At 44.7% G+C, this 12,104-nt stretch overlaps 1 protein-coding gene across 8 annotated transcripts in view; it reads right to left on the bottom strand.

Moving 5' to 3' along the window:
* The window catches only part of APLP2 (amyloid beta precursor like protein 2), a 33,341-nt gene that overhangs the window by 5,830 nt on the left and 15,407 nt on the right, over positions 1-12,104 (bottom strand). For 2 of the 8 annotated variants that reach the window (XM_015883965.2, XM_015883966.2), the window contains exons 4-14: positions 10,899-11,011; positions 9,242-9,417; positions 8,509-8,726; positions 6,730-6,897; positions 4,578-4,693; positions 4,323-4,397; positions 3,352-3,510; positions 2,816-2,944; positions 1,493-1,592; positions 772-942; positions 140-175 (exon numbers count right to left, since the gene is read on the bottom strand). In XM_015883965.2, coding sequence (XP_015739451.2) covers positions 140-175; positions 772-942; positions 1,493-1,592; positions 2,816-2,944; positions 3,352-3,510; positions 4,323-4,397; positions 4,578-4,693; positions 6,730-6,897; positions 8,509-8,726; positions 9,242-9,417; positions 10,899-11,011 — 1,461 coding nt within the window. The remainder of the gene's footprint in view (positions 1-139; positions 176-771; positions 943-1,492; positions 1,593-2,815; positions 2,945-3,351; positions 3,511-4,322; positions 4,398-4,577; positions 4,694-6,729; positions 6,898-8,508; positions 8,727-9,241; positions 9,418-10,898; positions 11,012-12,104) is intronic. The other 6 variants (XM_015883967.2, XM_015883968.2, XM_015883969.2 and 3 more) reach the window with 3 other exon arrangements.

The following is a 12,104-nucleotide window of genomic DNA, read 5'->3' as shown; positions in this document are numbered from 1 at the left end:
AAGCAAACAAAGTTACTAAACTAAATGAGGGCAGGGAAATGAAAATAAAGGTGGGTATGAAACTAAAATGAAGCTATCGAACACACAGAGAAGGTAGGAGAGTGATAGAAGCACTGTGAGGGAGCAGCTTAGAACCAACCTTTTTTCATTGGATGGTACAAATCCGGCTGAGGATCTAGCAGGAGGGAAAACAAAAACAAAAATAGCAGAGAAAGGAGATTAAGAGAGAAAGGAAAAAAGGCTTGCGCATGATTTCTGACTCAGACCCTGGGAAAAGCTTTTAGTTCTACAGCTTTCTTTAAGCTCAGGACTCTCTGCAAGCGTTTTTAAAATAAATACACACACACACACCAGATGTCAACACCCGCTGATCAAAAAATAGAGAAGTATTAAAAGGAAAACATAAATTCCCGTGTCCCTTCAGAAGGTCATGGCACAAAGACTTACACCAGAACTTTTTGGTTAAACAGTGACAGTGAGTTCCAGAATCAGGTTACAGACTAAAAACTTACTTAACACTTCCTGTGAAATGGAAAGAGAAGAAACAGTTTTGCAAGGAGCAGAATCAGGAAACCAAGAATGCAGCTCAGTGCAAATCTGTAGCAACGCTACTTCTTTCAAATGGACACAGTCTGAATGTACAGGGGCTGCTTTCCTCTTCAATGACCCCAAGGGATGGAGTGTCCTGTGCCACTGAGCAGCCCTAGCAGTTAAGAAAGCAGTGCCTATGTTCTGTAAAGCAAATGAACCCAACTCTTCAGTGCTACATACCTTCGTTTTCAGGCACGGCTGGGAATGTTTTCACCTGGAACGGACGGAAAGGTTTGCCCTCCAGGGGAATTTCTTCACTTTCCTCAGAGCTCACCCTGACATCCACCTGGGACTCAGAAATGGACGATGTGAACTGATCCATGTCTGCACGTTGCTCCTGAAGCAATTCATCTAAAAGGAATAGGAGGCAATCTTAGACAAACTGCATGAAGCCTGGCAGGAACAGAAAGGGCCAGATGGTTTGAACGAGCTGATGCAGAGCTGCGAGGCAAACACTCCTCTGGGCTGCCAGGTTATCTTATCTTGTATACACCGAGGTCCCATCTGGAATGCTCACTAAAGGTACCCGCCAGAAAAACATGCAAATAAGAGCCCAGAAGCTTGATGTGGCCAGAGATTTTGGCAAGGGGGGATTAAAACCCTATCAAACAAGAAAGTTTTGGCTTATTTTTATGCTTCTTTTTTCATCTACCTTTGAATGACAGCTTTGCTATTCTGACTGTTGTTGACTTTGACACAGTGAAAGTTCTTAGAACAAGCTGCTCTGACCTGCTGTGCTGCAAAACCCACAGAATACCTGCCCTGCAGTACCTGTCTACACCCACGTGCTCGTTGTTTAGGGCATCCTCAAAGAAGTTAGCAACCTCTCTGCAGTCTGCCTCACTTCAAGGCAGAGATCCTAGTCCAATGCAGTAGCAATGGAGCTGGCAGAGACACTCACCAATCTCATCCTGGATTTCTTCAGCCACATATGGCACCTTGTAGAGCAGAGATAAGCTTTGATTCATCCGCTCCTCAATCACACGGAGATGTGTCATCACCTGCAAACGTACATTAATGCGTTGGAGTAGGCAAAGACTGCCAGTCACTTTATTGGTACCAATACTCCACTTACTTAATAAAATACCTACTACTAGAGGAATTGCTATGACAGACAGGATGGGACCATTCTTTTGGTCCACCTAGTCCAGAGGGGGAGAGAAAGAAAGATGGAGAGGAGTCAGCTGACTTGCACTGTAACCAGCTCTCTATTGGAAAGTCTGAAGATAGCTGCTTTCTATATCCCAGATCATGTTTCCCTGGTGTATTAAATTCACTGGTGAAGTGAAGCCTGACCTGCAGAGGGTGCTACATAATCAGGGATCATGCAGACCAAGAAACGCATTAATACAGACAGCCAAATGTTGGAGAAAGCCAGGGAGTTGAATGGACCTTTTACAGTCTAACGTGTACCTGACCTTTTAGAGCAAGGATGAAAGCAATTTAATTTTACATGTGGCAGCTTGTCAGTCAAAGGAATCGATTGAGGAGCTTAAAGTGCATCTGAAAAGTAAAGCGAATGGAAATTGAACTGTACCACCCACATCCCTCACATGTCGATTTGTTGACACTGCAGCCTTCAGAATGAATTAAGGACTGTTTAGGTTTCAGCTTAAGAATACAGTTCACACACTCCCCTCTTGGGCTTTAGCAGCTTCAGAACAAAGGGTCAGGACAGACTGTGTTTGATACGCTAAGTTCTCTCTGAGAATGCTACTGCATATTCTATATCACAAGCCAAACAGCAGTTTGTAAACATCACAATTATTAACAATCCTTCTGAGGACACTCAGCTCAAGAAGAAAGCAAGAATCAGTGGTGGAACAGCAGAGAGACAAGAGTTGAAGTTGTACCACCAGCCTTGAAAGAAATGAAAAGGTCTTTAAAGAAAGTGGACACAAAGATGACCAAGTCTCCAACAAATAATTTCATGGGTGCTCAACTAAAGGAAACACAAAGATGGCACCAAACTAGTTCTAACCCCTGCACTCCCGAGGTAGTAGAACCTACATCCTCAGTTGTTGTATTTTAAACTCTGAATCATACACTGAGGAAAAGTGTGCAGAGTATCTGATGGCAGGCAGCACGCATACAGAATGGGAGATCTCCACACAAGCCTATCAAGTTGCTATAGCACCCAGCAAACTAAGGTGAGGACCCGACGCATGCCTGCTAGTGCCTCTGCTGGGTTACAATGCCTCCCTTGATAGAAACATTCTTATACCTGAGATTTCATCTGTGCAGCCTTTTCTGGGTCAACTGCCAGGACGTGCTGGTAATGGCGGATGGTGTGCAGACGGTCCTTGTTCTCAGCACGAACGTAGCGCTTCAGAGCTTGCACAATGCGGTGGGGCTGCAGGATTTTGGGGATGGTGGGAGGAAAGAGTTCAAATCCATGTGATTCAAATGAAAATCACTACTGGAATACAGCATTTGAGACGTGAACCTGCTTTGCTACTGGACAGCTCTGTACAAAACCTCTTACGTAATACCTTTATACCCTACGTCTCTTTGATTCAGAACGCTGTGCCTTACAAGCACTAAAGAAAGCAGTGTGATTTTAAATAGACAAAAAGAGCAAGTCTATCAGGAGACTCACAGCTGGGTCTTCAGCAGGAACAGCCACAGTGGAGAAGGCTTTACTAAGAACCTCTCCCTAGCTGCTGACCCAGCAGGTCACGGTCTCCTCACCAAGCCATTCCCACCTTTCACTCCACCCAGCACTACCCCACTGTAAAACATCATTGCAAAGGAACTCACTCGTGGTGGGACTGCTTGCAGGGCAGCCAAGTAGTTCTCCAGTGCAATCCGACGGCGATCATTCAGGATGGCTTCCACACGAGCCAGGTGAGTCTCCACAAGCTGCTGCTTCTCACTTGCTGCCTCTTTCTCCAGAGATTTAACCATTGCCTGGAAGTGCTGGAACAAAGAACAGAGTCCCTATAAAATGCTGCATGCTTCAGGATCTCTCTCGTTCACATAACTCCTCAGAATAAATGGAGTCTGTCACATTGCATGTCCTAGACATTTACAGCAGGAGAGAGGGGAACTGACAGATGTTGATGCAGATTTCATATTTACCTTGCTAAACAACCTGTTTTGAAGGTCTGAAGAGGGCACACAGCCTTGCAGATAAAGATAATATTGGTGCTGAGGGACCAAAACTACACTGAACAAATGACACCTGCATACTGGTTTGAGGGAACTTCATCTGTTTCCCATTGCCAGGAATATCTGCCTCTAACAATCCCATACAAAGCATATTCCTGATTAACTTCATCATCTAACTGGACTCTACTCACAAGGCAGGAGATTGGCATTTTGGCAGCAAACCAGCTTTATCTGCTGTCTAAGTGGTTTTCACTAAGTCTGCCCAAACAGGAAATGTGTGCCCAGAGCACCAGGGCCAATCTGAACAGGGCTGTGAGGTCGCTGCTCAGTGCAAAGCAGGCTGAAGGTCTGAAGTTACAATTTGGCTCTGATGTGAGATAGCTTCCTCCTGCTTGGCTTAGGAATGGACCTGGCGCACTATCGGATCATCTCCAGCTTCTAGAACAAAACAAGCAATTGAATCGAATCTCCTCTAAAAGGCAACTGCTGACAGAACAGGAAAGCTGCTCTTCCATTTCAGTCATTTTTTGGCTTTGAATATCGGTAGCTCTCTTTTAGTTTACTGATAAGATGAAGGCCAAGCACCTGTAGCTTTCTTCTTTAGGCCCTTCAACTCTTACCTGAATGAGAGTCTGTCTTTCTGCCTTGGGGAGATTTACAGCTTGGTGCTCTGCTTCCTCCCATTCCTTTTTCACCTGGACAAGAAAAGGACAGAGCAGATCAGCAAGACAGACATTTATATCTGATTTATATCTGGTCACATTGTAAGAAACTCATAGAAGCCAGAAAGAACGTCAGCCTGCCATCAGTTTGTTCAGAAGCACAGGGGCAGCAGCCACGCAGTGCAGTACAAAAGGCCAAAGCTAAATGCTCACCCGATCCATGCGGTTGTGGTGTCTGACCTCCAGCTGTTCCTTCGCCTTCTGGAAGCGGGCATGTTCATTGTCATCAGCGGGGGTTTCGAAATACACATCCACATCATCAGTTGGCACTGCAAAGAGAGGGGAGGGATAAGTGGAGGTGCAGAAAACCACGATCCTGTATTGTAAAAGACAGGTAGGGAGAGAAATCTCCATGCCTGCAGAATTAACAATCCATCAGGCAAAGCCTGCTGAACCACCACCTACCAGGAGTCCATTTCTGTATCTCTAAGCTGCCAATTTACTGCACGACATCACTCAGTTACATCAGCCCAAGCACACAGTAATGCGCTGTGACAACCAGCACCTGTTTGGTCTTCTCTTTAGTTTTGAGACCAGCACTATTCAGCTCCAAGAGCAGTGACTTGCATTGCAGAATAAAGAACTTGTGTTCTTTTCCCCTTCCCGCTGGCTCTGGATAGTTTAAATGACATTTTGTGCATTAGCTGCTCACTGACAAGCTGGCTCCAGATATCATTAACATGATTAAGGAGCTCGACAATAGATCTGCACAAAACACTACCCACTATTTTAACACTTCAAACCTACCTTCTTGTAGCAGATGCACCATACAGGACTAACAGGCAATAATATTAGACAAGACAGCAACAGAAGGAGGCTCAGTGAGACAAACTGACTTGTCCAATAATCGGGATGATTTGCATCTTTACGACATTCAAATCCGGCAAGGGGAGAAATAGGATTCCAGAGCTGACAGTCTCAAGCTCCTGCAGAATCCACAACAGGAGATACATGCTCCATACACCGCAGTGAGGAAATATGGAACCAGGTTTCTGTGCTACAGTTTTAGACATACCACAGCCTAGAGCCCTTTCTGAAAGGATCTACGGCAAGCAGGACATGCTCTGTTGCTGCCCTTTAACAGACAGAGAGCAGAATGGGAAAGCTAAGGTAACCCTTCAACCATTTTGTTAACGTTGGCAGACAAAACCTCCAATACTTCACTGGAAGTCAGCCTGCTTCTGAGCAAAAGTCACCTTGTGCTTTAGCATGAATGAAGGGGAAGAGTTTAGCAGGCAATGGACTCCACAGACCTTCTTATTTGGGAGGGAGGAGGGGAAGAATTACTGCATGAAAGAATGGCAACATATAACATAAGCATTATCACTGTGTGCGAGGACAATGCCAGACCTGCACTGTGCTCTGGACCTGCTCATGGCATTTCTGAACCAGGCTCTGACTCTCTTTCCAGCCCCAAATCCCTCTGTAACAGGACAAACTTTTGTATGAAAAGCTCCTGACATCCACATCTTTTATTTCACCACTTCAGTTAGATCAGCCCAATCTAAAGCACTTGCATGAAGCCCATTTTGTAAACAGGATTATGGCTGTATAGTCAGACTGCCAAGCCCCAGATAACACAAAAAGCCTTTCAAAAGGCTTTAATGGTAGCTGAAGTGGAAGTGCTGGAGTTCAACAATAAGATTAATAAGGAGGTTAAAATGTTTTTGGTAGTTTTATCATCTGACATAAAAGCCAGTTGAAATTGGTGCCAAAAACCTCAAGCTCTCAAAAAAATGCAGGGATTGAATCGTGATTCATATTTCAAACCGAGCTCAAAGTGGGAAACTGAATTCTATACTACTTCACTGATGTCTTCAGAAAATGTAATAGCAAGAAAACGCCTACCTGCAGGAGAACGGCGAGTAGCAGCCTGCTTCTCAGGACTGACTAGTCACACACATGCAAGGCAATGTGACTGGGGAAAGAGAGTGCTTTCTTCCATAGATATGGAAAAAAAGCCATTATGCAAACAGGCAAGCGAGGTGCTTTCATAATGAGAGCTGAGAAACAACCCCTGGTTCCTGTTATAGATCCAGAAGATAACCAAGCCCCCTTGGTAAGAGCTGCAGATCAATGGTGAGCACAGACAGCACGCAACCAGAACCACTTTCCCCCATGAAAGTCAAACCTAAAGACCTCGAGAAGCAGAGACAAGAGGAGACTGCTGCAAAAGGACAGACACCAGAACCAAAAGGATGGGCTACACACGGATCCTCTCTTGACCTAGGCAAGGAGGAGGAGACACCAAACGCCAGACAGACAGTGGCTAGCTGCAAAGGGGCCAGTGGGAGGCAGGACTTACTCATCTTTTTACACACAGCCATACAATACTCCTCTGACTCAAAATTGTTCCTGTTGCCTCCGCAGCCTCCATATATAAAGCGAATGCATTTTCTCTTGTTAGAGTCGAAGTACCAACGAGGCATCACAGCCCGGCAGGGCCCTGTCATCGCCTCCTGGGAGCAGACAGCTGTGTGGAGACGGGGTAGAACATGAGCTGGTAAGGAACACAGGCCGTGCCGAGCAACGTACAACGCAGTGGTGGCCCTGGTTCACACCTCCTTCTGGACATCTGGGCTCAGCATCGCTATGTCAGCCCTTCACCAAAGGGCTTTTGTCAGTTTGAGGGGGATTCTTAACATCTGACAAGTGTTCACTGCAAGGGAATGGCCTACACATGCTGCTTTGCAGCGGGCTACCCAAGCCAGAGTCTCGACATGTAGCTTTCATCTGCAAGAGTAATCTCACATTAGCTAGCACTAGGAACAGCAAGGATCTATTATGCTGATGCCAGAGTTGTGTCTTGGGTATCCCAGTGGTAGGGCCTGAGCTGTATAAAACCAGCATGATGGAGAGAAAAACCCATTAGGGCTGCTTAACGCATTCAGCGATGTCCTGTTCCACTGCACTCTGCCTGGATAGATGCTCAGCATCTCACAGGCGAGGTGTAAAAGCAAGTGAGAAGGCAGGCTAAGCACACGGAACGTGATCGCTGTGGCAATCAGAGCTGTTAGATTTTTAAGGTTATGCATTAGATACTGAAAATCCAGATAGCCATTGGCATGTGGGCTGCTTCACAATAAGCAGGCAATGTAAGCTGATGGGTTATTTTGAGGCAAGAGAACAGATATGCTGTGTAAGTCAGCAACTGTATTTGGTACTTCAAGAAAACAGACTGTGTACCCCCAAAACAGACACTCCAGTCAAATTGTTCCAAATCTGCTTCAACATCTGCAGCTCTGTAATGGTTCTGCACATATATGATCTAAGCCTTGCTTCCGCAAGGAAAATTATCTGCAGCATGCTGGCATTTTACCAGCAAGATGCAAGAACTGCTGGCAATGATTCAGTGATCTGTAGCTAATTGAATTTCAATCCCTCTTTGCTCCTCGTTCTCTCTGCAGACACTTGGACATGCAAAGTATAGGACAGTCTGCAACACAGATGCCCTCTGAATGGCACCAACTACTTAGCAGAACCTACTGCAAATACTTATGTAATGAAAGAGAGCCAATTGTGCTGATTTTCTTTCTTTTGTGAAAGAGAAAGGTTTATACAAAGGCTATTCCTGTTTAACTTGGAGAGTGGAAAGGGGGCACCAAGTATCATCCTCAGCCTCAAAGGGCACTTTCAACACCACCTCTGCAGAATGCACCCCATCACTTTAAGCTTCCTTTTTGTAATCTGGGTATAGCACACAACACTCGAGGTACCCACCCAAAAGCAGGATCTCAAGGTGTACCCTGCACATAGAATCAATCAGATTCCCCAAAATTAGCCTATGCTGATATTATTTCCTGACTCAACGCTGCACCTTCATGGAGGTGCTTGTTCAGTGTGCCAAACACTGGGCTTTCTGCCAGCAGTTCTGCTGTTTATCTGGAAACATATGGCCCATGCTCCAGAGAGTTAATTTCAACACTTGAAACACAAGCATCATCAGCTTTCCTCTGTTTGCTAACTTATCTGGCAAATAAAACTTCCAAGTGGCATTTACTGACTTGATCAAAAATCTATCACCAACTGACAGCCAACATGAGTACAAGGAAGTAAAAGGCCTGGAAGCCAGAACGTGACTTACATTTCATATCACTGCTCACTTCTTTTTCAGAAACAGCCTTGTCACTGGTGGGCTCTGTAGTGGTCTCCTCGTTGTAATCATCTACTTTATAGCTATCATAATAGTAATCACGATCTTCCACCACATCCTCTTCTTCCTCCCCTTCATCTTCTTCATCCTCGTCTTCCTCCACAGCTGTTCCTGTGAAGTCTTCTACACCTGCCTCTGTAGGGAACTCACTGAAGGGATACAGTTAAGTTAGGGAGTTAAGGGAAAGCCAGCTCCTTTGCAGCCAGCCTTTGGCATAACAGAATAATGACTCTCTTTTCAACTGTTTTAGGAAAACCAAAGGTGATAAAATAAGTGTATTGATGGCTGTACAGCCCCAGCAATGGGACTCAACAGCTCAGCTATTACAAGCAGAGCAACTCCATGCCTCTAAGCTTAGTGGGGGCTCCTAATGTTTCTTTAACAGATTCTTTTCAGTAAGCTCAAATCTGCAATATCTGCAGGGAATTGCAGCTATCAGTCTTTCTGACTGGCAAAGGATGGAAAGAAGGGACTGTTCAGCTGCTGTAAAAGGAGTGCTGAAAAGTCACTCATCCTCCTGCAAGGCGTGTTAAAGCTTAGGACTCTGCCTTGGGAAATTCAGAAGCACAGAAATTCTCCTCTCAAACCCCACCATCTACTTGTAACAGGTAAAAGCAGCTTCACGTGCAGGGCTGTTAACACCTGTGAGCAGTAAGAACCTCACCTTTTGTAAGTGTCATAGTCTTCATCCTCATCTTCATCCTCTTCCTCCTTGGACAGAGCCTCATCCACAATTTTTGTCTGGGGACAACATACATATTCTGTTCCATGGAACTGGTCTACTCCACAGGGCAGCAGCATGCCGTAACTGTGCAGGATCATCCCTTCTGTCAGACAGGCCTGAAAGAGGAGCCCACACGTGGTAGATGAGGATCATGCCCTTACTTTGGATAATGTTTGCCTAGCAGAGGTCCCAGCAATGAAAGGACCAATAATCCAAATAATAGCAATGCACAACCTGAGTTTGAACACTATGAGTAAATGGATTTGAAACCTGTAGCAGAAGCAAAGTCCCCAGAGAAGTCCCTGATCCAAAGCCATGCAGCACTTCATGGTGTTAATGCACAACCCCCCAACCCCATACCTATCAACCACCCATTTGTCACAGCCCTGCTAAGCTCTGCAGAAACAATCAGGTGTTCTGTGCCAACTCAAGGGTGAGAGCACTTGGAAGAAAGGGAACTGCTGTTTGCCTTCCTGGGTTGGCCATTTCATTAAACTTTATCTATTAAACTTCACATGAGTAAGTGAGTAATTGCTCAACTGCACTTTGTGTCAAGATTATTTGAACGTGCTGCAGATGGAAATCAATCAGACAATTCAAGAAAAAGCCCAGTCCAAACTGTGCTTAGACATTATGTCTATAGGCTTCTCTTCAACTACAGAAACGTATCGTTTTGCAGACAAAGATGCAGTAAGAAAGGCTTTATTATGTAGATCAGAACTCTCTCCTGTTTTGCTTTGTAACAGCCAAATATTTCTGCAGAACAAATCTGTTGAAAGCAAGCCATCTTTATATTTTCTGTACATAAAGTTTGTCCTCAATTAAAAAGCAATTCCTCTAGCACAGCTTCATTAAGACAGGTTTTTCTCCCAGGAAATTAAAGAAATAGAAGCTTAATTGGTACATCCTTAACCTCTTATTTACTAACACTGTCACAGTGAAGCGCTGTGTTACTGTACCCACAAAATTTTAAGCATGTATATTTAACTGTGATTTCCTTTTTAATTACTCACATCTGAAATGGGTGCACAGAGAATTTGTAACATTTTTGCTGGGCAGATTGATAAAAACTCCAACCAAAATACATAACAAAGCAGCCAAAGCCCCAGCGGTCTAGATTTATTCTGAGAAGATAATCCATCTCTTATGTAAAACCTCACTAATCGGTCACAACATAACTCACATTGCACTCCAAACCAAATCCCCAGCAGCAGCACCAACGTTAATGGAAAATGTGCATGAAATATCCCAAACTCTGACCACTGTGACTGTCCACAATGCAGGATGAAGGATGAGCCACCAGTTAGTGCAGTGTAACCAGGGATATGGATTCCATTCCCAGCTCCATCCCAGCGTATGATCTTGGGAAGCTGCTTAGGACAGTCTTGCAAGATTGGAAAATAACTCAACCAGCCACACTGCTTTTTGATGCCATTTAAGCACTTACAAGCATTTTTTCCATCGCCTTCCGCCCCAGGCTGCAGCCTGCAACATGGGAATGAGGGACCCCAGAGATGAACAGCATTACACTCCAGCTCTACAGCCATCCAAGTGCACATACCCAGGGTAAACACTCTTACCAAAGCATCTCAGTTACCTCTTTTGCTGCCGTGTGCCAGTGCTGATGGCTTTCACACACATCCATCCTCTCCTTGTGGAAGAACCGGCACTTCTCCGGGACCAGCAGCACATCGCTCACAAACTCACCCACTAAAAGACAAGAGATGGCCACAAGGAGGTGAACAAAGGTCCACCCATCCCATCATAAACATCCAGCTTCCTGCAGGAGATAGAGGCAGCATCAGGTGTCTCAAAAGCACGCTCAGTTGTAAGTGGAGAACATTGCATCTGCATACAGAAGCTTTCAAAGCATTTAATCATCAATCTCTAAATGAGCTGTATCATACCAAGGCTGCTTCAAGCTGCCTGTTGTTGTAACAGCCTGAACATTTTTACGTGCCACAAGTGTTATCTATGTTTTCAGTATCTGGGTATCTGATTAAGTCTTGTTTGTTTTGTTTTACACGTTTCCAGATGGTTTAGCTCAGGATCAGCTGTGGCACATTCCCCAGCTCGGACAGCCCTAACCAAAACAGAGGATAGGAAAATAAATCCATACAGCCCCCAAAAATAACAGAGTAAAACCAGACTCAGCAAACACACTGCATTCCAGCATTTAGATAACCACAGCCTCACCAGCGCAATGAAGTTCTGGCACAGCCACAAGGCCAGAATCTTGCTTTTGAAGAAGAAATGGGACAAAGATATCAGTTTGCCCTGCAGGCTTTGCAGCAGTTGGATTTAACTGTTTAAGTTCAATACCCACTACAACTCAGTTTAGCACCAACATATGTCGGATCAGGATCAGAACAACATAGGCATTACTTCCTGTTCTTAGTCCAAACTCCTAACAAACATCAGCACTGCAATATATTATGTTTTCTCAGAGTTGAGATTTTTCTTTGTGGATTTAAATGCCGGTTCCAGTAGTTTTAAAATAAGAAAATGCCTGGATACCCTAAAAGGGGTAAGGAAAGATCATCAGTTTGAATGTTTGGGGGCAGAAGACTCAAAGAAATAACAAGCATTAATAAACAGCTGCCACAGAGCCTGTTTCTAATATAGGAATGGAAGACATGGAAAGGTCTCTCATCTCAGGCTGTAAATAGAAAACCATTATGCATGGCACATTAATGGGACACCTACTTCACTGATGACCACTTCCAATTAAAAAAAACCACTCCTCCTTTTAGAATGAGAGCAGAGGAGATGTTCCCATGGCACCTGGCAGCTCAGCCAGCAC

This window comes from Coturnix japonica, chromosome 34 (assembly GCF_054131305.1).
Source record: "Coturnix japonica strain WE chromosome 34, WE-NBRP24, whole genome shotgun sequence".
Classification (NCBI taxonomy): domain Eukaryota; kingdom Metazoa; phylum Chordata; class Aves; order Galliformes; family Phasianidae; genus Coturnix; species Coturnix japonica.
The sequence above is the reverse complement of the archived record's forward strand: the minus strand, read 5'-3'. Positions and strand labels throughout refer to the sequence as shown.